We start from the raw sequence: 26,715 nt of genomic DNA, 5'->3' as shown, positions 1-26,715 counted from the left end.
CGCGTTTGCTTCCGCACTGGATGGCTGTGATTGGTGGGTTGGCTGAAGACAGGTGCCTGAAATAAACCCAGCCAATAACGAAACACAGCGACCCTGCTACAAAGTTTCAACGCACATCTTATCTGGAAATATTTTCGAGAAAAGTGCATGGTCCTAGCAATGAAATGTTAAAAATAATTGATTTAAATAAAAATATTTTTTCTAGGATAATTTGTTTTTACTCACATATCTAGTTTCGGCATGATCAGCAACGAGTGTGAATCCAGCTGAATTTTCTTGTCGATGTGTTAAAATATATCAGTCTTTGTATACTGAATTTGGTGGGAGTAATGTCGTGAAAATGGAACGGAAGCCTATGAACGGAAATGTGTCACAAAGATGGCGGGCCTCCCGTGTAGCAGCATAAACCCATAAAAAGGTATTGTTAGGGGCATGCAGATTTCGCGAAAAGATTTCGAGACTAGATGAAAGTTAAAACACTGTAACACCGTCTGTGTTTCGTGATTGGGTGAGTTGCTCCCAGGTACATATAGATTGTTACGAACACCAATCACAGTGATTCAGTGCGGAAGTAAACGCGTCCTGAATGGCTCTGTCAAACAAGGCAACGACTTCTCTCGCAGACGGCTGCCACTCACAAGGAAGAAACCACAGGTGCGGGTATACCTTGCTGCAGTCCAGTAAGTGTTCAGATCTTTTCGCGAAATCTGCATGGCCCTAGGTATTGGTGTGCCAAATGAAACTTTATGGTAGTGAAATTTCCCTGGGATGTATTTGGTAAAATAAAATAGTCATAATAAACAGTAATCGCAAGTTTTAAAATACCTAATAATATTGACATTACATTGAATAATAGTACACAATCTCCTTCTATGTTCCCAAGAAGTTTACTAGCACAGCGGTAGAGCGCGCGCTATGTTATCTCAAGGGGCGCGGGTAAAATCTCGTCACTGGATTTTTTTTAACTTGTTTAATAACATTATAATAGGTATTATATAATAAAAATGTTTGAATAAGTTGAATGAGATTAAAGTTTGTCTGTATGAAAAAATTACTGAATGATTTCAGTCGTTTAAGCAAAAACAAAAATATACAAAACATATTGTTACGAACGCAGGCAGGACTGCGACGCGCGCCAGGTTCGGAGCTGGCTGGCGGCCTCGCACGGCCAATGACGTCATGCGCTGTTCATTGACGTAAGGCATGCCACGCGCGACTGGCCGGATCATGGCCCGTCTACAATAGCAATGTCCTAAACTGTGTCCGAAGGACACTCGTCGCTGATTGGTCCACGTGACCCTCTGACGTCATGCGTCAAGTGGGCGAAGGTCCGAACCCACCTGGTCCGAAGACATTCGTCAATTTGAACTTTTTGTCCCAAACTGTGTGCTTCGGACACAGAAAAAGAACAGAACACTCGCTATATTTGAATTTCCGGTTCCCGTTTGAAAACGTGGTGTTTTGTTTTTGTTAAATATCTGAATAAATATATAATATTGAACTCCCACAACTTTCATAAGTTCAATCTAAAACTACAAAAAAATCAAAACAATAAACAAAAACATTTGGTTTAGCACATTTACTGCGCTCTGGTGACAACTTTAGAAATCAATACATTCGGACATCGGACATCGCAATTGTGGACAGGGCAGTTTTCGGTGAGACAATGTGACGTCACTCACATTCGGATAAGGACACGGACCACGCACAGGTTCGGACAATTGTAGCAAGGGCTCTTACAAGGGTCGTTGCTACCTACCCTCCTTCCCCTCCGCTTCACCCTGTATACTCCTGCCTCGGCATTGTTATCCATCGCTGAGCGGCCTTGGGAATTTCGCGGACCTCCGTACGGAATTGACGGCCTCCTTTTCTGGACTGTTCGGGTCGGCCCGGGATGACGCGACTCGTCACAGCTGCTCTCGTCGGTTCGAGAAGGGCGACACAAGTATATAAGCAGCGACGCCGGCCTCCGCGGGAGTTACGAGCGAGTCCGGGAGAGTTCCGCGAGTGAAGGGAAGCGCGACATCGGCGAAGAGGGTGAGAGACCCTCCCTAGAGAGTGGCGTGACGCGGAGTGACGGGATCGTGTGAGTGCGACTGAGTGGTGCGAGACTGTGTGTGTGGACAGGCGCGAGGTAAGGGGCGAACCACTGTCGAGCCCAGCTCCAGCGAGGAGTGCGAACTGTGGAACTAGACAGACATTGAGTGTGACTTGCGAATAAACATTTTTAAGTGCCAGTGATTTGTGATCGGACATTTTTAAATAAAATTATTCATCGATAATGTAAATTTTAGTAATTAATAAAACTGTAATGATAATAATTGGGCTATCCCTTACGAACCCAGTTCTCCCCATATTACAGGTTATAACAATATACTTAGTGTTATTAATACACGTTTTTAAATGTTTCCGGTAGGGACAGGAAAAATTCGTGGGTCCAATGACCTCTAGGATGAACTCTATAGTTCGGTCAAATGTCACCCTCTCATTGGCTGCTGTCTTGTGAAGGTGTCCCAATGTAGCGGCCTGTGATTCGATACAGCTTCGGTTAAGTGTTTCTCATTGGCCCAGAGTCATCCAGGAGAGTTTTGAGCCAATAGCAGAGGCAGCACTGAGGTATAACTATATGAATTTTAAGCTGTCGTGAAATGAATCCGCGAATTTTCCCGGTCTCTAGTTTCCGGTAAACATTTTAGTAATCTATAAACGCATAACTTATAACGTGTGCAGACACTTTATAGTATTAACTGTTTAGTGAATTTGAACAAGATGGGCAGTATTTGAATTATACGCTATAGCGTCTGCACGTCAAAGTTAAGCTGAATATGAGCTTTGTAGACTGATAAAGTGATAACGTGTATTTAAAATATTTAATGTGTAATAAATCCTGTGTTCGAAACGAGCATGATATTTGAGTGGAAATACGGAATTGGCATATCAAGTGCGGGGTAGAAGCCAGCACAAACGCAACTTGGTATTTAAATTTGTGTCCAAAAGAACGTATAATCAATGCGCTTTTAACACACTATGTGTAGCACGCTTCGAGGTGCTGATGACGTTGTCAACACCTTCCAACGTAACAAAGCAGAGCGATTTGGCTGAATCAACGCGGGCGATGCTTCCGCTACTAACAATGGCAATTTACTGCTTCAGTGTAGAAGTCGTAAAAAAAACTTACCTACAGCCCGCGCGAACAAAGCCATCGCGTGCCATCACATCATAAAAAAGATAACACAAAATATTTGAAAGTGGGAAGCCTTGAGCCGGAATTAACAATAGCCCGTCGCCTTCTTTCGTCCGTCAATCACGTGACCTGCAACCAATCACGTGGCACGAAAAAAATTCCGTCCATCCGTCATCAAAGAGAAGCCTATGATGTGCATACATTCTGTATTGCACATAGACCCGAACAAGCCCGGATATCTACCTTCGGCCAACTACGGGATAATTTTTTATTACTTTACAAAATTGTGGATGTTTGGTTATGTTAGGTTAGTATAGCTACATTAAAAATACTGTCAAATCATTTTAATGGTTGTTTAGGAATTGGCCGAAGGTAGATTATTCGGGCTTGTTCGGGTCTGTGCAATACAGAATGTAGGTACATCATAGGCTTCCCTCCGTCAAAAGCTCGTTAACTTAGTACTTCTGACGGACGGAAGAAGTGACTGCCTGGGACTGCTTCATGAAGCGACTGATCTGAGCCAACCGTAATATTTACGGCCACAGAAAATTTTAAATAGTGCTAACCTAACCAACCTAACCCAACCCACCCATCCAGGGGGGGGGGGAGGGGGAATAAAGAAATATTATTTACGACACTGACCGAACATAACTTAACATTTTACTTCGGTAAACTTCGGATCTGTTCGCGTTGCGATTGTGGCTTTCGTTCCTATGAACTGAAGGCTATCTTATTCATCCCGCATGGTAGACACTTTTCTACTCTGTCCAACTCTTCATCCAGACCATCCTCTGTCTCCTGTAAATTCCTACACGTAATGCATGCCAATTTGCATCCCGCATGAATGTGCCCAGGGTTTTCCCTGTGTCTATGCAGGTTTTACCTGGGCCCAACCTATCTCTAGTTATATTCTAGATTTAAGAGTGAGGGGAGTTAGTCATGGCGCCAATCGCTGCCATGGCTGGCCAATCCCCTCCTAGCACATGATGCATGCGACCCTCTCCCTGCATGGCTAATCCCAGCATGACTAGGCGTATAGGCTTTGGCCTGAGACGCACCTAGGTCCCTCCCTAACCCGGACCCCTCCAAAATACACTTAGTTTTAGTTAGGTTAAAATAAATCTATCTTATTCATAAAGTGCAATATCTGTTGAACGTATTTGTGGCAGGATTACAGATGCAAAGGAGGTATCGAGTTAAATTTTTTATAAAAGCCTTTAAAAAAAAGGCAATGACAAAGAAACTAAAAAATATATAGCCGATCCTTAAAAGCAAAAAAAAATTGCGTAACTAATACACTTCCACGATATTAGCATATAGGTAAGAAGTAAGAGAGTTGGTGTGTACAATCTTTGACATTTTAATACTGAAAGGCAAAATTAATTCGAATTCATACTTACTAACCACCATCAGACGTGGTCAGAAAACATCTCCGCAATGTTTTGGGTGGAACAACATGGTGATAGGGGGGGGGGGGGTTAAAAAAAAAGTGACTTCAACTACGTCATAGCACGCCGTCTCCTGACAATCAACGCTTTGAAACATCGAACCACACCCGAAATTTTAGCCAGCAAAAACTGGCACGACAGCCAGTGATGTATAAAACAAATGGGCTGAGAACGCCATTAATCTATCCGAAAATAGTGACTCGGTACACATATCGCTGAAGGACACGAAGTGCTTGTATAGTGCGGGCTAGAAGTCCTGTGAGCCGTTAGCTTTGTGGGAGGGGGGGAGCGAGAGGGGTAAGCAGGACGTGAGGGGAGGTAGGGTAAGAGAATACGTATCGGATAGCCTACATTTCACAGGGACGAAAGCCACAATCACAACCCAAACATTTCCAAAGTTTAACGAAGTAAAATGTCAGGTTAAGTTAGTTTCGGTCAGTATAATAAATAATAGTTATTTTATTTTTTCTTGCAGGGTAGGTTGGGTTAGGATAGGTTATCGTTATTAAAATGAAACGGATGGTTAGGTTGCTGGTGTTAATTTTAATAATTTAAGACCGGAAAATATACTGATTCCTTGCAATATGGTGTTTTTTTCAAGAGCCATCGGCAAACTTCGGAGAACTTCGGAATTGTTCGAGCGTGGCTCTCATCCTTGTGAACTGTAGGTCCCGGTACCAATGATTAGGAAAGGGTACATACAGATGGAGCATTAACCGTTACACGTAAATCCGTTCGTCCCCCCATTTTTTTTTAATTTTCACATACCAATATGGCGGACATTTGTTTGTATTTTTATCATCTGTTCTAGCCTGCTTTTATTAACGACTGTAGACGATAAAAATATTGCCGGTTATGTACAAGAGCAGAATGGCGTAACTGGCCATCTAGCAAGCGATACGTAGCAACCAGCGTCATTACGATGATTAAATTTTTTTTAGAATAGTTGATGTTTGGTTCCGTCTACTATTTGTCCGTTCCAAACAACGCGTTTTCATCGTACCGCGGAGAGAGGCCCGTCTCGCAAGACTTTTCACCCGCACTATACACGATCAAAATCCTAACCGCTCACGATCCTCCCCCCCTTTGTTGTAACCTAATTACACCGTGGGGCGCGTCACGTCTTCGGACCCGCCAACTGGCATGCGGCGTCCTGCGGAACGAACATATGGCGTGTGTTCGGCGTTGCGGCAACAAAGGAGCGGCGGGCGGCGGGAGAGTCTTTTTTTTTTTTTTTACTTCACTCTTGCCTCGCTTTTTTTTTAATTTCTTCCGAGCCGCGGCCCCTTTGCTTCGAGGACCCGCCGCTTGGAGCGCTGCGCGACAAGGATGACACCGTACCATAACTATGGTATGCTGTGCTGTAAAATGCAGCTTTGTGCGACGCCCGCCAGGGTCTTACAATTTTTTTTTTTAACCCCCGCCGCGGTAGGTACCCCAAATGCGAAACAACACGAAACTCGTCAAAAAAAATAAATTCATAGCAAAAACCCACAAACAGTAATTTCTAAATAGTGTTATTATTCTTATATAAAATTAAAATTTCGAGCTAGTCTTTTAGTATACTCGCCAGTGATTTCTAACATCTAGCACACGCACAGCACAGAAGTTGCAACAACACATTCGCGCACAACACAGCCGTTCGAATCATTCCAAACGATTTTTTCCCTCCCTTCAAAATATTCAGTTTTAAATTTTGGTATTTTGTCAGCTTGTATTTACAGAAGCAGATAGGTTCGTTCTGAAAATGGCACGGAAACGGAGACGTATATCTCGCGGAACATTTCACGTTTGCGTCTGCTGCTTCCGCAACGCACGGAAACGTAACAAATGGCCACCTATGAAGTAGCATTTCAATGTTACGAAATATTAATTTGATTTAAAATGTATATAATGCTTCAAGATCATAGCTAGAGACCCGGACATTTCGCAGATTCGTCTGTCTGGCCTCACGGTAGAGTTCAAAGTCTTAGTTGTGCTCAACCCATATTCGCTTTCCCATTGGTTAATTTCTTAGCGAGAAAATTTTTATCCTTGTTAATTGGCACTGCTTGATTCACTTCTTCTGTCCTAGCTGAGCATCGTTGGCTCACGGTCGTAGAGGGGCGTGTCCAAACATCTGCGGTCCAATCATGAGCACAATGCGGGAGTGTGAAGGCTTGCATTTTAACTTGCGACTAAATATGAGCGAAATTTCCGTGTCTCTAATCATAGCAAAGGGAAAAATTTACATGTATAAAAATATGAACGACAAAGTAATAATATAACACTAGATATTCTTGAACTTAAAACAATTTTCAAAATATTTACAACATAAACTATCACGGCTACCACCGCAAACAAGTACTCGGCTTCTATTCATTGGCCGCACGGAGCGACGTAAACGGAAGAGCTCAGCATTGCCGTGCTAATCCGCCAGGATCCATCTCCGTTCGCGTGCCGTTGCATTAACTCCGTTTGCGTGAGATACGTCTCCGTTTCTGTGTCATCGTAGAAAGGGGCCTTGGTGTAAATGTTTTGTTGACGTGACAACGTCTAATAAATCGATGAACGCAGGCTGCACGCACGAAAAAGGATGACTCATTGTCCCGTTACGCTCATTGTACGCTTGCGCCGCATCTATCTCTCTTCCACTCGATTGGAACAACCATCAATTTGACTTTTTCGAGGCACATTAAACTTGAAACACTCCCATTCGTTTCCTACTTTTCCTATCAACGTCCTATCCTTAACAGAATAACACAGATTGGAAGAAGTTAAATAGCAAACATGTATAAAAGTTATAGTTAAAATAATCTGTTCGTTAAAGAGGTAATAAACATATTTGAATTAATGAGTGCAAATAAAAGTAAATTTATCAATTAAATTGTAGATTTCATTTCACTCCTTCTTTGTATCCATACAAAATAGTGATAATTCAATAAAAAGATTCAATATTATTCATAAAAGTATGCAAACATTTCATCAATGTTTTGTTATGACGTTGTCACGTTAAACTATCGTCCGTAAACCGACTTTACAGACAACCAATTTTTTTTTTTTAACGTTAAACTGTGTTTTCGGATGATAAACTACAAAAAAATTTCCTCGTAAATAAATACGTGTTCGAATTGTTTATACAAGTGAGTTTATTCTATGCCGCTGACGTGACGTAGGTACTTTTGATTGGCTGCAAAACGGAGAGAATTCACAAGTTCGTCGACTTTCTCGTCTGTGCTGTTTGTGAATGCAGCCCGGTTTAAAAATAAAAAAATAAAAAAAGAGAAATTAAAAGTTGTAAATGTATATTTTAAAAAATTGGTTGGCTGTAAAGTCGGTTTACGGACGATAGTTTAACGTGACAACGTCACAACAAAACATTTTGATGAAAAGATTCCAAAATTTTATGAATAAAATTGAATCATCTTTATTGAATTATCACTATTTCGTATGGATACAAAGAAGGATTGAATTGAAATCTACAATTTAATTGATGAATTTACTTTTATTTCCACTCATTAATTCAAATATGTTTATTACTTCAACGAAAAGATTATTTTAACTATAACTTTTATACTTGTTTGCTATTTAACTTCTTCCAATCTGTGTTATTCTGTTAAGGATAGGACGATGATAGGAAAAGTAGGAAACGAATGGGAGTGTTTCAAGTTTAATGTGCCTCGGAAAAGTCAGATCGATGGTTGTTCCAATCGAGTGGGAGAGAGATAGATGCGGCGCAAGCGTACAATGAGCGTAACGGGACCATGTGCGTAACGGGGACACTTTTTCCGTGCGTGCAGCCGGCGTTCATCGATTTATCAGACGTTGTCACGTCAAAAATATCGTTTGTACCGTAGTTTCGCGCCAAGTACACAGGCACGCGTACCGTATTTCTAGCGTAGTGTTGATGAGGGGGGGGGAGAGCGAAGTCTCTGCCTGTGTCGGTTACGGAACGCGGCGACGAGCGGACATGCTTGCCTCGTGAGGCCGCCAGGGGCGCGCACGGCGGCGCTTGTGTTTACGACGGCAAAGACTCGCTCGCCCGTGCGTGTGTGTTTGTTTTCCCGTGTGCCAGCGCACGTGTGCGTGTGTGCGCGCTTGTGTGTCTCTAAGGAACCCGGGGATACGCCACCTCTTCCTCCGCGCTATGCACTACCACCAGCAGGGACAAGCCAAAAACTACTCAGGTAAAACAAATATATATATATATATATATATATTGGTTGTCTGTAAAGTCGGTTTACGGACGATAGTTTAACGTGACAACGTCATAACAAAACATTGATGAAATGATTGCATACTTTTATGAATAAAATTGAATCATTTTTATTTTTAAATAATAAAAGAATAAATACTTGAAATCATACTAGTAATCAGATTTTTAAAATGCAAGAATAATTAACCTTTATTGCCGAAATTGTTGTTGTAATAATCAATGGAAACCACATTAACTTTTCGCTTCACTTTATAAACAGTCGAGTGGAAGAGAGATAGATGCGGCGCAAGCGTACAATCAGCGTAACGGGACACAGCGTAACGGGACAATGTGCGTTACGGGACACTTTTTCGTGCGTGCAGCCGGCGTTCATCGATTTATTAGACGTTGTCACGTCAAAAAAAATTAATGTGTGACCCGAGTCTTTCAGTACCCGCCAGAGATGTGTAAACATCCAACCTAGGTAACGAGCAAATCCACGTGTTCTCATGTTGCAAATACCTACGACTCTCTGACAAAATTTTTTACGTAGAATTCTTTAAAAAATTTTTGCCTAGAGTGATAAATAAGCGCAAATTATGCTTTATACTACATTTCTGTTTCGGGAATCACAAGCAGTTTCCGCACCTTCCGCTAGAATTCGGTTAGTGGACCGAAATTTTAAACTATACCTACAATGAAACGGCTTCGATAAAAGCTTAAAAAAAAAAATACGAAAAAAATATTAAATCCTGGCTTTGGACCTGGTTTTTTCGACAAGGAACTTTATTTAAATACTGTCCAGCTTATCAAAACTCATAAAACTTTTTAAAGTTTCTCTTTGTCTTTTGTGAACTTGGATTGGCGCCGCCCGCCACGGATGTCAGTACCGTGGTTGTTACACATTTCCGTTCCTTGACTTACGTCGCGAGATTATTCCCACCAAATGCCGTATGCTGAGAGCTAAGATGTTACACATAAAAAAAAAAATAGTCCGTGGAGTCCCTCCGCGCGGAAGAAGTGAAACTTCGTAATGTGGAAATGAAAATAGGAAGGGGTAGAAATAGATTTTTAGTGAAATATTGTTTCTTTAAGACAAACTTTATTAACATTGCTTACAATTCACAATTGATCGCATCTTTTAACTATCATTTTCGAGTGGAGAAATATCCAAATCTATAACATTTACAATGGGATTGTGATAACTAAAGTAAGATACGAAATGTTTGAGTTCTATTTTTTCAATATTTCTTGCAAAAACTGCATCAATGGTAGTTCTCCCTTTGGTTTTCACGACGCCCACACTGTTTACTTCGCTGCATTCACTCTCGCTCTGTCTCTTTCTATTCCCCCTCCCCAGGAGCGTTGAACGTTTAACGCCACAGTGCTTTCATACCCCCTCCATGGTAGCGTTAAACGTTTAACGCAACCTTGTTGAAAGTCGCATTAGAAGTTTCACTTAAAAAAAAAAAAATAGGTAACTGGCTGCAGTACTCAACGTTGCCTGAGCTAAACACATCGTAATATAAGGAAAATTACTGCCGAGTTTCAAGACTGCGGGACGTTAGGTACTTGAAAAACGGGAATTTTTTTATCTTTAACGCCTCCGCAACCCTCCCTCCCCCTCCCCCAATTAGTAGGCGCTGATTTTCGAATGTGGATGCTTATGTAACAAAAGGAAAATACGTGCCAAATTTCAAGACTAGGCGTAATTAAAAGTGCAACGTTTAGGAGTGGGACGTTCGATGGTGGAGGGGCCCCAGTCCAGCTCCCAGTTCGGATTGAATTTAGGCCCTCTGCACACACGACCAGTCTTGTGGTTGTCGTTGCTGTTAGAACACGGAATAAACTTTGGATGATGCAGTTGGAGTTGTAATTTTAGTTAGTAAAAAAAGGGGGGGAAAGGGGGGGGGGGACAGAAAAGCAATCTCAAGCGTGTAAACAAACATGTCTGCCACGACACTCAGCTGTTCCTACACACGGCAGTTCGAACTGAGGTCCTCTCGAGCACACAGGCCTATTTGATTCGTCAGTCCATCAGTTCCGACTTATCAATCAACAATCAACCTTCCTTGCTCACACAAGGCAGTTCGGAGTGTTCAGTTCCGACTGATAGGTCCACCTGACCGTTCGGACTGATCGTGTGTGTGTTTGTCTGTTTGTGGAGGGGCCTTAACTCATGTTCCCGTTAGTAAAGGGACGCTATACCATGTCCTGCATGTTTTAGTTACGCTGTAAACCACAGTTAGAATTGTTAACATTCATGCAGACATTTCAAATAGTTCTAAGACCCCGGACACAACCAACGTAGTATTGAACACGTGGGTGAAGTTATAACGATAAGCATGTACACAGCACAGCCCGGCTACAAAGTACATAAACTTCAACTTCATTTCATTGTTAATTTTGGTTTATTTTTAGCCTTCGAAAAATTAATGCTGCTGTAGTTGGTGGCGTGTTAATGTTACGGAGAAGTTTAGTATTTGAACATGAATTAGAAAATCGAATGCAGAGATATTTGTCAATAAATTAATTTAAAAGTAACTTCTTCTTTCACAGTGTGAAAGTTTAACAAGAGCAAACATGGTGTAATAATTAGGGACCGGAAAAATTCGCGGATTCAATAACCTCTAGGATGAACTTTATAGTTATACGTACACTCGGTCAAATGTCACCCTCTCATTGGCTGCTGTCTTGTGAAGGTGTCCCAATGTAGCGGCCTGTGCTTCGGTTGAGTGTTTCTCACTGGCCCAGAGTCGTCCAGGTAAGTTGTGAGCCAATAGCAGAGCCAGAACTGAGGTATAACTTTATGAATTTTAGGCTGTCATGAAATGAATCCACGAATTTTACCGTTCTCTAATAATAATAAAGATAAAATCGTGTTTTTCCAAGCATATTCGGAACGCTTCTCTTCAAATATGGCTGTGTAAAACGCAAGCTGCCAAGCAAGTTGGAAGTTGAAAAATACTTGCGCAGCGTTATAGCAACTTGCATAGTTTATAAACGGAGTATTCTTAAAATGAGATTGGTGAACATTTTGCGTCTTGCGTCCTCGCGTTCTTGCGTAGTTTATGCGCCAGGCCTAACGCGCGAAGCAGCGACGCACACGTTTTTAGGTACATTTAGAATATGTACTATCTATTGTAGCCGTTATCATGGTGCAACTTCCGGAAACTTTTTATGTAATTTTCCGTTTCATGGTCCATAGACCCCAAACCCATCGGCGCGATAACTGCCGCAATTTTTCACAAATCACTACTAAACTTATACGTAGGGACCGGAAAAATTCGCAGGTTCAATGACCTGCAGGATGAACTCCATAGTTCTACGTACACTCGGTCAAATGCCACCCACTCATTGGCTGCTGTCTTGTGAGACGTCCCAACGTAGCAGCCTGTGATTCGATAAAGCTTTGTTCGGGCGTTTCTCATTGGCCCAGAGTCATCCAGGTGAGTTTTGAGCCAATGGCAGAGGCAGCACTGAGGCATAACCATTTGTATTTTAGCCTATCGCGAAATGAATTAGCGGATTTTTCCAGTCTCTACCGATTGGAAATCGCGTCGCAGGTATTGACGTTACGAAGTAACGAGCCTCAGAATTTGGTTTTAGAATGATGGTCAGTCTGGCGCAAATATATTTAAATCGTAAACAAACATGGCTACCACGCGAGGCCTAATACTTGGCTTCTATTGGTCGCATGGAGTAACATAAACGGAAGAGCTGGGCATTGCCGAGCTAATACGTAACGATTAATGTCCGCATGCGTGTTTCTGTAGATACTCTGTTCCGTGATATACTTCTCCACTTCCGTGTCATTGTAGACATGGCGGTGTGTAGAATGTTTTTTAGGAGCTTTGTTGGGGGGAGGGGTTATTTCCAACTTTACAACAGATATTAAAGTAACATTATTTTGGTTAAATTCCTTGTATTCAATATTTATCGCCTATTAGATTTTGAGTTGGTTATTAATAACATGATTATTAATCTCGCTAATACCAGTAGCTACAAAAATTAATCAAGATTCCCTATTTTCAAAAAAAAATTGTTACGGATTTGTAATATTTGGTACACATGCTAATTAATTCCCTAGCTAATACCAACAATCCTATGGAATATTGGATATTGTAATTGCTGTTATTATTCGCGAAATTTGTTCGGGTTTTGTGTACCGAAATTTCGTCCGTGAAATATGTTAAATGCGTTCATGTACAGTATGAAAGAAAAACCAAATTTGATTCAAAAAAATAAATTTCTTTCAAATGTGTTGATTAAAAACCAATACTGTGAATATTGATGGATGTCTTAATATGTGGTGCCAGTGTTATACCTAGAAACATTTAATATAGGTACACATTTGTTATTATTTTATTTTTTATTTTGATTCGCGATATTTAGCTTTGGAATTTCTTCATCGGAGGTGCGTTTGCCACTCTATTGTTTTTACCAAAGGGTGATTATGATGACAATAAAGGATTAAATATAAATGTTATGTTTATAGTTTCCCTCCCTTTTTTTACCACGCTTTTATTATCTCGACCTTTATGGATGAATGGACTATGTAAATGGGTATTATCTTTGAAAGATTTGTGCAATGGGAGTGCATGACTTGATGTAGGCTTTTGGACATACGCCATTGCTAAGCACTGGTGCTTAGCAATGGCGTATGTCCAAAAGCCTACATCAAGTTATGTAAATGGGACTATGTAATAAAATCTTTCCATTCAATTTTTACCCATTTGTCGACGTCGGAATGTGTTGAAATTTTGCACGCATTTATTGATGTGTAACATCTTAGCTCTCGGGATACAGCGTTTGGTCGGACTAATTTCTTGAATGCGATGGAAGTCGAGATGTGTGTTGCCATCTGTGGCGGATGACGCGAACCAAAGATAACAAATTCAAAACAGACATTACAGTAGGCCTATTGACTGTTTGAAGAATTTTAACAAGATCAGTATTTGAATAAAGTTTCCTTGTCGAAAATCAGGTTCAAAGTCGGGTTTTACTATTGTTTGACGTGACAACGTCTAATAAATCGATGAACGCCAGCTGCACGCACGAAAAAAGTGTCCCGTTACGCAAATTGTCCCGTTACGCTCATTGTACGCTTGCGCCGCATTAATCTCTCTTCCACTCGATTGGAACAACCATCGATTTGATTTTTTCGAGGCACATTCAACTTGAAACACTCCCATTCGTTTCCTACTTTTCCTATCATCGTCCTATACTTAACAGAAAAACACAGATTGGAAGAAGTTAAATAGCAAACATGTATAAAAATTATAGTTAAAATAATCTCTTCGTTAAAGTAATAAACATATTTGAATTGAGTGCAAATAAAAGTAAATTTATCAATTAAATTGTAGATTTCATTTCACTCCTTCTTTGTATCCATACAAAATAGTGATAATTCAATAAAACTGATTCAATTTTATTCATAAAAGTATGCAATCATTTCATCAATGTTTTGTTATGACGTTTTCACTTTAAACTATCGTCCGTAAACAGACTTTACAGACAACCAATTTTTTTTTGCATTTGGAATTTTCAGGAGATAACACGCCGTAACATCACTGAAGTCACTTCAAACATCCGAAACATTTCGTGGATGGTGCGTTTGACCACTCCCGATAACGGTCGAAAAGCGAGAATAATTGTAATTTCTTTCGTTAAAACTCAGCCACTTGCCCGCATGAAATACAGTCATTCGGACCTGTTTCCACAACGCAAACTCAACACTTCAAACGATTTTTTTTTCGGGCGTACCGCAAACATAGCGATACAGCTGTTTTTTTTTGGGGGGGGGGGGGGGGGATGGAGGTAGGACTTCACACAGTATCCACGTAGTTATGCATTCACGTCCGCCCGCTGACAAAACAACGTTGTGGGACGTTCTCGCATTTCGTATGCTCTGGAGCGTGACGCTTACAATAACACGTTTCATGACGACATAAGGTCGGGTTCATAAAAAAAAATTTTTTTCCCCTGTACTCTTACAAAAGATTCCTTAGGAAACCAGTTGCCAAGAAATGGATTGTAATACTTCAAGATAAAAAATATATATATTATAACTAGAGACCTGTAAAATTCGCGGATTCATTCGGTGATGGGCTAGAATTAAAAAACATATACCTCTTAGATAATTTTGCTATTGGATTAATGTTCATCTGGACGGATCTCAACCAGTTATAAATAGTGATCGGAAAAATTCGCGGATTAATTTCGTGATAGGCTGAAATTCAAACACGTGTACAATTCTGCTGGTTTCGCTATTGGCTCGAAGTTTAACTTGAGCTCTCTGGGTCAATGAGAGATTATCGACCAAATAATCATCGAATCACAAGCTACCTTGTGGAGACGCCTCACAAGTTAGCACCCAATGAACACACGTGTTTGCTTGAAAAATGCAGAGAATAATGGAGGCTATCCTAGAGGTAATTGAATCCGCGAATTTTTCCGGTCTCTAGTTATAAACCCTCAACCAAAGAAGGATCTAATCACAGACAAACCAGCTGAGACGACTTTCAAGTCGGCAGCCAATGAACTTGCGTTATTTGCCCGAGTGTATAGGGGTATGTGCAGACTATCCTGAAGGCCATCGAACCCGGGAATTTTGCAGGTCTCTAATTATATCTTTGTACAACACCACATGGCTACGGTTATTTTCGCATACATGAAATACAGTTTTTAGAGAAAATACTGAGTAGTTCTTACGAAATTTTGCGCATGATTTTTTTATATTTCATATTGATATTTCACTAAAAAAATTAATGCAAAAAATAAGCGAATATCCAACTATTGTACTTTATTTTCTTATGTTATTATGTGCGCAGTTAATACTAAGTGGCTGTTCAGGTAACGGTTTACGAAAAAAAACTTTTAACTACTGAAGGTACAGGGACAATACAAATCATAAATACCCGAGCAAGAATCCAAGTCCAGTATTATTGTGAACACAGTTTTTTTAAGCGATACAGTTGTAGTCGGGTTAATGTACACTCTTACTAATATTTGTAATTTTACATGAATATTTCTGTTCCACTTACAAAAATGTTTACAGTATAAACTACGCAAAAGAACGTAACTATGCCACCAACGCAAGAAATTCACAGTCTTTCGCAAAGCGCACAAGTCGCAAGACCTTGCCAACCTTACAACTTAAAATATTAAAACAGTAGAAAAAATGTACACCCTTTTTTTTATCATAAAAAAATTAAATTGCCTTTTTTTTAAGTTTTATTTCTTTTTTAACGGGTGAATGTTTAATAATTGTAAACATGATGTGTATAGCAAAAATAACACAGTGTTCTTTGCGCTTAACTTCAGCTTCTTTTAAAATTTCCGGACAAGTTTTCTTCACATATGGCCGATAGCTGGAAGTTGAAGAAAAAAAAATTGCGTTTCGCTTCTGCGCTTTGCGTAGTTTATTAACCGGTACTTAAAACTGTTGGTGTCTAGCGTTCTTGGATTCTTGTGTGGTTTATAAACCAATATTGTGAACCGTTCAACAATGGCACGGAAACGTAAAAACGAAAACGGATTACGGACATGCAAGATATGTCTGTTTCACTATCCGTCTGGCGTTCCTTAAATGAAAGTAAACGAAACAAATGGCAACCAATGATACTGATTTTAATGTTTACGAAATTTTAATTTAACTGAATATATTAATATCTGAGAACATAACATGGTCAGGATTTATATGTATAATAAAAATCAAACACAAAAGTATTTGAAACAATTTTTACCGTATATAAAACGTAAACAAACATGGCTACCACACGAGGTCTAATACTTGGCTTCTATTAGTCGCACGGAGTAACATAAACGGAAGATCTGGGCATTGCCGATCTAATACGTAATGGTTCATGTCCACATGCGTGATGCTGTAGATAACTTCGTTCTGTGAGATCCGTCTCCACTTCCATGTCATTGTAGACATGGCGTTATGTAGAATGTGTTTTTTAGTTAGTTTTCAACTTTATATCAGATATTAAAGTAACATTATTTTGGTTAAATTCCTTGAATTCAATATTTATTACTTATCAGATTATGAGTTGGTTATTAATCTCGCTAATACCAGTAGCTACAAATTAATCAATGTTCCTTATTTTCAAAAAAAAATTGTTAGGGAACTGTACAATTTGGTACACAGGCTAATTAATGTTCTAGCTAGTACCAACTGTCTTATGGATGATTGGATATTGTACAATTCTTCAGATGAATTCACAATTTGCGTGCAGAACTAATGTTACGTATTTAATCATTGGAATTTGCATCTAACTCATTGGGCGACTGATGAGTTGTTGGTTACTTATCTTAATCCATTAAATTAATTTTATGGTGGTTTCGGAGGTACGCCCATGATTTTAAAACGGTTCTAAGGCCCGTTACACAATGGCACGGAAAAAGACGCGTGCTTCAACAAAGGATGGAAACGTGACACATAGCAAGCAATGAGACTGCATTTCAAAGTTTCGAGATATTAATTTTATTATAAAATATATTATGCTTCGAGATCGTAGCACGGGCAGAATTAATGTATCATAATAAAAATAACGACACATTTATGATAGACCACTAGATATTCTTGTACATGAAATTTTTTTTTTAACGTATTTAGAACAGAAACAAACATGGCTACCATCGGAGCCAAGTACTCGTCTTCTATTGGTCGCACGAAGCAACGTACACGGAAGAGCTCAGCACTGCCGGGCTAATCCGTACGGGTCCGTCTCCGTTTTCGGGCCATTGTAGAACTGGCCTAACGGACGCAAACGGCGGCGGTCGTGCCGAGATGGTGTTTAACGTGGCGACGGAACGGTATATCGATTATTATCGACCCGACGGTGTCAGCTACACCGCCTATTCGAACGACCGTTACGTTGGAAGAGCGGCCGCGCGTAACGGCAACTGCACCTCGCCGACTTCCGAAGAGGGCGCTGCCAACTTCGCAGAAGTCACGGGTCTAGAGCTTCGTCAGTGCTGCCAAAATTTTCAGGTTTTTTGAGGCCAAAACTCGTACAGCTGAGAGACGCTTGTTTTGATATCGTCATAGCGTCTGCAGAAATTAAATTTGATTAGTGCTAGCATCGTGATACGTTAAATCTAGAGACAGGAAAAATTCGTGGTTTCATTTCGCGATATGCTAGAATCCAAATGTGTTTAATCTTTTGCTGCTTCGGTGATTGGACCACAGGTTGTCTGAAGGAATCAGAGCTAATGAATAATCCTCAACGAAAGAAGTATCGAATCAAAAGCATTCTAGTTAATAGTTGTCACGAGTCGGTAGCCAATGAGCAGATGTAATTTGTTCGAGTGCATAGAGGATCTTGGATTCTATCCTGTAGGTCATTGAATTCGCGAATATTTCCGGTTCCTAGTTATATCTGTAAAGAAACACAAAGAATTAAATTTATAAAACTAAGTATAAAAAAACACGTGTATTTGTGGATATATCAGGATCAAGGTGCAAACAGACCACTTGGAGAATCTACACACCAAATTTCACGTTTCTATGCTTTATTGTCTCCATGATAAGCGAACCATTATAGACAGACAACATCTCTATTTTATATTTACATGGATACAGGTCAGTCGATGACACAGCATAGTTAATATAATTGCTTTAATCTCAGCCTGTCATGAATTGAATCGGCGAATTATTCCAGTCAATGCGATATAGATCTAAAGATAACATAGGATGACATTAAAATACTTAAACCATTATGTTGCGTGTGCTATTGGCTTACAGTTCATCTGGAGGACTCTATGACCAATGAGAAACGAACCAAGGAAAAGGGTTGAATCACAGGCTACACAGTTAGAACACCTAAACAAATTAACAGCCAGCGAACAGGCAAGGGCGGATTCAGAATGAGGCTCAGGGATGGGGTCAAATTAATTTTTCTACTAAATTTTAGTATATTTAGAATTGAAGTATCGAATAGTAAGTTTAGTATGGTCTTAATTAGCTTGCTGCTCTATTTAACAGTGGGTTGGAAGCTGAAGAATAATTTTGTAGTTCTTATTTAGTTTCTTTTTAAAGTTATTTTACGCCATATAGGGAACTCTTACAATTCGTTCATATTCGATTGTTAAGTCTTGGTTCACTTTGCTGATGAGTTTAGCATCACCATTCACCAGATTGCAAAAAATTATTTGTCAGTTTAACAAAAAACCTTCGCTGTCTAGTTGTAGCCGCCCATCGCCAATTCGTAACAAAATTTCGGCATATAGACCTGCGCTTGTATGATTGTGTAGGTGGACACGCATGTTTTTGGATAAACTCATTTTTTTTTTTTTTACATTTTGATATAAGCAGGATCTTTCAGCCATTTCAGCATGAAGAGGTAATTACATAATTAAGCTCCAGAGCCATCCCACAGGAACCGTGCATTTTTCCGTGCCTCTAAACTGTCTGCATACCAAAAATCAGGTCGATCGGTCACAACGTTGAAGCGTGAAAGACGGTTAAATAACCCAACAAACCAATAAACCAACAAACACACTTTCAGATTTATAATACATGTATGGATATAGTGTTTGATTTACGTACGTAACGATATTTTACCACATATGTAGCATTCGTATAATAAAATAAAATAATTTTTGACATGACGTCTAATAAATCAATGAACGTTGGCTGCATGCACGAAAAAGTGTTCCGTAACGCACATTGTCCCGGTACGCTGTGTCCCGTTACGCTCATTGTACGCTTGCGCCGCATCTATCTCTCTTCCAATCGATTGGAACAACCATCGATTTGACTTTTTCGAGGCACATTAAACTTGAAACACTCCCATTCGTTTCCAACATTTCCTATCATCGTCCTATCCTTAACAGAATAACACATATTGGAAGAAGTTAAATAGCAAACATGTATAAAAGTTATAGTTAAAATAATCTCTTCGTTAAAGTAAAAAACATATTTGAATAATGAGTGCAAATAAAAGTAAATTTACCAATTAAATTGTAGATTTCATTTCACTCCTTCTTTGTATCCATACAAAATAGTGATAATTCAATAAAAATGATTCAATTTTATTCATAAAATTATTCAATCATTTCATTTTATGTTTTGTTCTGACGTTGTCACGTTAAACTATCGTCCGTAAACCGACTTTACATACAACAGATTTTTATGGAAAAGCCTTTAAACTACAAATTTACCTTTACAACTATACAAATTATAACGACCTCAAAAGCAATACACTGAGTCAAAATACCGCATTTTTGCCTGGCGGTTAATAACATGTGACGTTTTGTTCCTCTTGCATACGTGTCTCGAAGAAATTGCCGCAATTTCTGACAATCGGAGTCTGAAACAAACTACAGACTTGCCAGTAAAATTAGAACGTAAAATTATTAAACAAATGAATTACGAAGACGGTGTCTATTTAATAATATTACATCATTAAATTATTGAACGTTTTAAATGGCATTGTGAATACTCTGAACAAATGAAATTAAAACTTCAAAGGCTTGTATTGCGATAATAATTGACTAATGCAACAAAACTAAGGATAAAATCCACTTGTAAACTCATCATTACCTCATTTTTTTTGTAATTAACCACAATTTAGTGAAACAACTGTGCGTATTATATGCAACGTCTCAAAAGATGCGCCAGGATAGTATCCAAATCATTGCTACTTCTTTTCGTACGCATTGTTGTAAAAAAAATTTTTTGAACATGGCGTAGGTAGTAATTGTAATTATTTTCAGGTAAATCACGGATGTCAAGTTAGCTGATTTTCATAGGCCAATCAGAGCTAATAATTAGAGAAAGTTACGGTCATAAAAATTTATTTCGAAGATTGACAAATAATGATACTTTCCGGGTTAAATCACTATGTTTATACATAACCAATAACCAAATTGCGAATTAGGCATTTCAAACCCGACCATAGTTGCAGAGTATATTCTGTACTCACCATTGTTTGCGCTTAAGAAGAATTTACTAACAATGGACACCCGCAACTAATAACTACGAGAAACCACTGATTTACTTTCATTTTACGATTTTTCAACAGCCCACAGTGTTCTCATAATGTAAATAATACAGACTTGATAGCCATAGTAATACTATCATACGCCAGAAGAGCGCTGGCATTGTAGTTCTTGGTAGGTGGTGCTTTTGTCCGCCGCTAGATGACTATAGTACCTTATTTTCTCTGACAGGCATTAGAGCGTGTACATTTTACAACGGATTTACATCACACTCTTTGTCTAACTAACTAGTTGCATTGAATTTGTTACGAACACAATTGTTGAGCAGTAGTCGTGTGCATTTGATTTCTGATTCAAAAACGTCCTATTATTTATAACACTGCAGTAAAATAATACTTTAGTAACTTTGGAAACCTATGGTTAGGTGAATCATAAATTATTCAATGTTCCTTGGGGAGGGGGTGGGGGCGTCATTACGCAATGTTAATAAAAATCAGAATAAATTATCAACATATTTATTGATTTCCATTATTAATTTAAATTAATCTTGATTATTTTACAAGATTAAATAATTAATTTTATAGACGTGATTATATTAATATATATTTCTTTTAATTGAATTTATACTTTACCAACCGTATTTATGACATTCACTCCAGTCATTTCATTATTTTAGTTCTATTGATTATTTTGATGCAAATTTAAAGTTATAATTTCATTACACCAAGTGAGTATTAACTTCTAACGCGCGTACGTAGGTAGGTACACGCACCCAGTTTTCAACACGTTTACACAAAAAAAAATAGATACGGCCATCCGTACATGTAAGATATGCAGGGAGCCAGTTGGCGCGTTGGGAAAACACTGGACTCGGATTTCACAGGACTCGAGTGTCGCCATATTGACATAGGTCTTCCGTGGTTTCCTTCGAACCACTCAGACAAATTCTGGGATTATTTAAAACTATGGGTCATGGCTGAGTTCGTACCTGGTTACTTCACCATATTTTTTTTTTTTTTTTTTTTTTAGTAAACGTTACATAAATGTTTATGCAAACTTACTGATATTCACACGAAAACAGCTGTACATCTAAAAAATGGAGTTCTCAGTGATGCCGGGTTCGGATTCTTATGGCCCGTCTACAATAGCAATGTCCTAAACCGTATCCGAAGGACACTCGTCGCTGATTGGTCCACGTGACCCCTCTGACGTCATGCGTCAAGTGGGCGAAGGTCCGAACCTACCTGGTCCGAAGACATTCGTCAATTTGAACTTTTTGTCCCAAACTGTGTACTTCGGACACAGAAAAAAGAACAGAACACTCACGATATTTGAATTTCCGGTTCCCGTTTGAAAACGTGGTGTTTGTTTTTGTTATTGAAGGAAATGGAAGTTGTTGTAATTCAAGAAGAACAAGACGACATTTAAATTAGTGCTGTTCGATTTCTGTGATATGAGTTCATTTTTTAGCATTTTTATTTGACACTTTGCCTTACTGAATAAATATATAAAATTGAACTCCCACAACTTTCAAAAGTTCAATCTCAAACTACAAAGCATCAAAACAATAAACAAAAACATTTTGTTTGGCACATTTACTGCGCTCTGGTAGCAACTTTAGAAATCAATACATTCGGACATCGGACATCGCAATTGTGGACAGGGCAGTTTTCGGTGAGACAATGTGACGTCACTCACATTCGGATAATGACACGGACCACGCACAGGTTCGGACTATTGTAGACGGGCCTTTTACTCGGACATTTTATGCTTTGTGCTGCCCCAGAACCTCCAATGGTTAAATTTATCTGTAAACCGTTCCCTGAAACAATTATCAGTATTAACTGCTCACAATAATATTAAAAATAATAAAATATAATCCAGTTATTGAATATCCGACTATTTTCTTTACATGGTTACAAAAAAACTTATGCTTGAATGAAACATAATTTAAAAAATAAAATTATGTGCCTATTTTTCTTAAGACTAAACTCAGTATTATTTATAGAAACGTGTTTCATATATGTAAAAATAACCATAGTCATGTGTAATATAAAGTTACATTTACTTTCTTGTAGTTTTACAAACTATTTCTAGGCAACTGGTTTCCAAAGGAAGCTTTTGTGAAAGTACATAGGTAATGTTTTTCTTCCGTGTACTCATCAGAGTATAAATTATCCCAAAGCCCAGTAAAACATGTTTCCGATAAAAAAAATGGATATATCTTTGATTGTTGAACTTTTATTCAATCATTCTCAACACGAAAAAAAAAAAAAAAACAACGTAAAGTTGGCGCTCTTTAACTCAGCATTCTTCGGTTAGGCACGTTTTGTTGCCCGGAATCGTCAGAGTCCACTCAATTTTCGGAATTTCTTTCACTCGATGGATTCGAGATATTTTTTTTTTTTTTCCTTTGATCGCCAGGTCGCTTCACTCTGCTCCTCGCGTTCATCGTTACCGTTAGCTTTCATTCCAGTCGGCACAACGTTCCACGTTTTATTGTACTCTGTTCAATACAATTTCCCGATGTGTAACATCTTGGCGCTCGGTTCACGGTGTTCGGTGGGAGTAATTTCGTGAATGGAACGTAAATGTGTAACAACAAACCACGGTGCTGCCATCTGTGGAGGATGGCGCGAACCGAAGTTCACAAAGACACAGGAAAACTACATAGTATTAACATTTTGAGTGAATTTTAACAAGCTGGGCAGTATGTCAGTAAAATTCCTAGTCGAAGATCAGGTACAAAGCTGGGGCGTAGTATTTTTTCAAATATTTTTTTGCGCTTTTATCGGAGCCTTTTTTTTTGTAAAGATTAAAATCTTGGTTGCTAATTAAATTATTAAATAGTCGGCTTAGTATCTCCGGCAGAGAATTCTAGTGGCAGGTGCAGAAAGTACGTGTGATTCTAGTCAAGAAATGTATTTGAAATGGGGACGCACCACAACGCCGAAATACCACAACGCCGAACGTACAATAACGCCGAATACCATAACGCCGAATTCCAAATTGACCACAACGCCGACGACCCGAAAACTGCCGTGTACCACAACGCCGAAATACATTAACGCCGAAAAATGTCATTGCAGTACTGCCACAAAAACAAACTCAGAAGAAAGTCACTAAATATACTGAAAGAGAATTCAAATGTACAACAACGCCGAAATACCATAACGCCGAATGCCACAACAACGAATCTACAATATGACCATAACGCCGAAACCATTATATGACCATAAGGCCGAAACCATTATATGACCATAACGCCGAAATTCTAATATGACCATAACGCCGAAACCATAACTTGTTGCCTACCTGCCAGGCATTGAAATGCTGTATTCGTAAGATAAGCGCACTCTTTTGCAACTGTGAAGCTAAACATACAGCCAACATGTTTATCTTTTTGCACATTCAATATCAGTACTGATTTTTCCCCTAGTTAAAACATAACACTTTATTATTTTTTATAGGGCAAATGGAACATTGATCGAAATGAAATATAGTTTTGAAAGAATAATTTTTTTTTTTTTACAATTGGACCCGGATCGCCTAGGTGGGAGGCTAATACTGCAGCTAACCTCCACTCTTGCAGTTACTAATATATTATTCGATTCAGACTTACGTAGTTATAGCAAAAATGATAAGGTTACCGCTTAAAGTCCCGTAGGTACACGCTGCACAATGAAAACGCTGCATGCTCGTTCAATTGCTTGTGCGTGAAGGGCGACTCAGAGTTGGAGGCACCGAGGATAAGGGCGGTATATCGATTTAGTGTCTCATTCACACAAGTCACCTGTGAGTGGACGAGCGTCTTAAAACATTTGTCTCAATAAGTGTAGTAGTTTGTTGTTCGTAATTTACACATAAAGTATTTGATGTTTATTATAAATATCGTTAATTCTGTATACATTAGTTGTAAGCAAAGTTTGCATATTTTTCTCAAAACAGCTTGTTAAAGACAAAATATGCATGTTACACGAGCATACAATAAGTAAAAACCAATATTAAATTATTCAGAATGAAATTACATGCGATAGGCAATATGCTGAAATATACCCATAACGAAATAATTTCTTCTTTTTTTATAATTGCTGAGTTTTCGAATTTTTTTGTAAAATACGAGGTTCTTCTGGTATTCATGTGATATCTTTGGGTTATTATATCCAGTTACGTGAAATTATTTAAGGAGGTTGTTTAGACCGGCCACTATAAATACTGTGCAGAGCTTCAGCAGTTCACGTATCACACAAGTGTACCGCGTGTGAGCTCGGCACTTGCTACCAATACCACTTAACATATGTTACACGTGTTCCTAGACCATTGCCAGCTTATACAATCCTCTATATAAATAACCTCTTTTGGAAGCTGAAAATGGCTAAAATGGTTATTTTCACCGTCAATTTTAGGTTTGAAAATAAAGTTTCACTGACTTTAAAATGGTCTAGGAACGTGCAAAAAACCTTCACATTTAATATTTCGTCATAAAATGATAGGATCCCCACTGAAATTGCCTTAGAGGGGAGTCTTCGACAATGTTGCTGCATGTCAGAAGACCGCCTGGCGGATATAGGCGTTAGGACCTTGATGCGCGTGTCTGTATCGCTCTTAGCTCTCCCGCCCTTCCCACGCCTCGAACATTAAAAACATACCCGCTATCAGATGGCCACCTTAAATCGTTGCGCAATATTTAGGATTCCTGCGTAGAACTGTTTCACAGCGGAAAGTTTTAACATATTTATGTTGAAATCATCTAATAAGATTATATCTTCATATTTTTCTAACATGTTAAATAATTCATTTTCAAGGTAGGCCGTTCACGGTAAAGTGGACACTTTGAAAATCACTACTATTTGAATAACCTAACAACCAATATTATATTTCGTAGAGGTTTCGGACATATAATTTTTGTTGGGTTGAAAAAACAGACTATCCTGAATAGAAAAATATAAATATTTAGCATAAATAAGTAGTGAAAGGATACAAATTTATCGAGAGAAAAAAGTAACCAGGTGCTCAGAAGTGTTAAATTTACCATGAACAGTCTTCAGTTTAATTAGTATATGGAATATACCTACATATTATTTTTTTTTTTGCTTGTACAGGACCCTTACGGCAATATCCCTGTGCTTATGACGTACTTCTGCTGATAAGTATTCATGCCTACCTGGCATGAGAAAGTCTAAGGCAGTCACTTTTATGCTTTTGTGTATATATATATCGCTATTCCTACACCTGATATTCCAGTGATTCATTCTCATTTATGAACGTCTTTAAAAGCGCAGAGGGCATGCTAACGTTCCTTACACTGGACACATTTAAAATACACTTTCTTTTTATTGATATGTTATTTAAAAATCAATGCTCAAACGATACAATTACATAAATGTTACAAATACACAAAAACACTCCTAAGTGGCAGACTAAGTACTAATATAAAAAATTACAATTCTATTACGTTCATGAACACTCACACCCACAATTATACAGATCTGAATAAACATTTTGCGTGATGTCAGTGTCATCCCCTCAGCCATGGGATGACTAATCTGATGTCGGTAAACTGTTCCAAGCTTATGACAAGGCATTGGTGGATGACTTTGAATATAAATTAGTCTTGCAGAGTTGTTTACCATCTATTGTCACTTTAAGAGCGGTGTTTACAAGGTGAAAATAATTCAAATATGAAAATATTTTTTTTTTTAAGTTATCAAGCGTGGAAGAATTTAGTATTTTAGCGCCAGTGGTATGGCAGATCACAACCAGCATTCAGTATTTGCGTAAATCTGTAAGTATTATCATCATCTTTAGTCTATTATATCCCTCACATTGTTGACACACTACTAAATGAACGTTTATAATAGTAGTTATAGTACTTAGTAGTTGATGGTAGACGTTGTTTGTTTACAATGTGGGATATGTACCACCCCGCCCCTTCCCCCCACTTAAGTCCCTAAACA

General features: G+C 38.7%; 1 protein-coding gene across 7 annotated transcripts in view; it reads left to right on the top strand.

Moving 5' to 3' along the window:
- Positions 1 to 26,715, top strand: part of LOC134540822 (kazrin) — a 352,698-nt gene that overhangs the window by 109,191 nt on the left and 216,792 nt on the right. The window contains exon 1 of one of the 7 annotated variants that reach the window (XM_063383786.1): positions 8,550 to 8,798. The exons of the other annotated variants lie outside the window; for them this stretch is intronic. Within the exon in view, the coding sequence (XP_063239856.1) occupies positions 8,759 to 8,798 (40 nt within the window). The 5' untranslated portion in view covers positions 8,550 to 8,758. Of the gene's footprint in view, positions 1 to 8,549; positions 8,799 to 26,715 lie in introns of those variants that run through there. 7 annotated transcript variants of the gene reach the window in all.

This window comes from Bacillus rossius, chromosome 17 (genome assembly GCF_032445375.1).
Source record: "Bacillus rossius redtenbacheri isolate Brsri chromosome 17, Brsri_v3, whole genome shotgun sequence".
Lineage (NCBI taxonomy): Eukaryota > Metazoa > Arthropoda > Insecta > Phasmatodea > Bacillidae > Bacillus > Bacillus rossius.
Note: the sequence above shows the minus strand (reverse complement) of the source record. Positions and strands in the feature narration are given on the sequence as shown.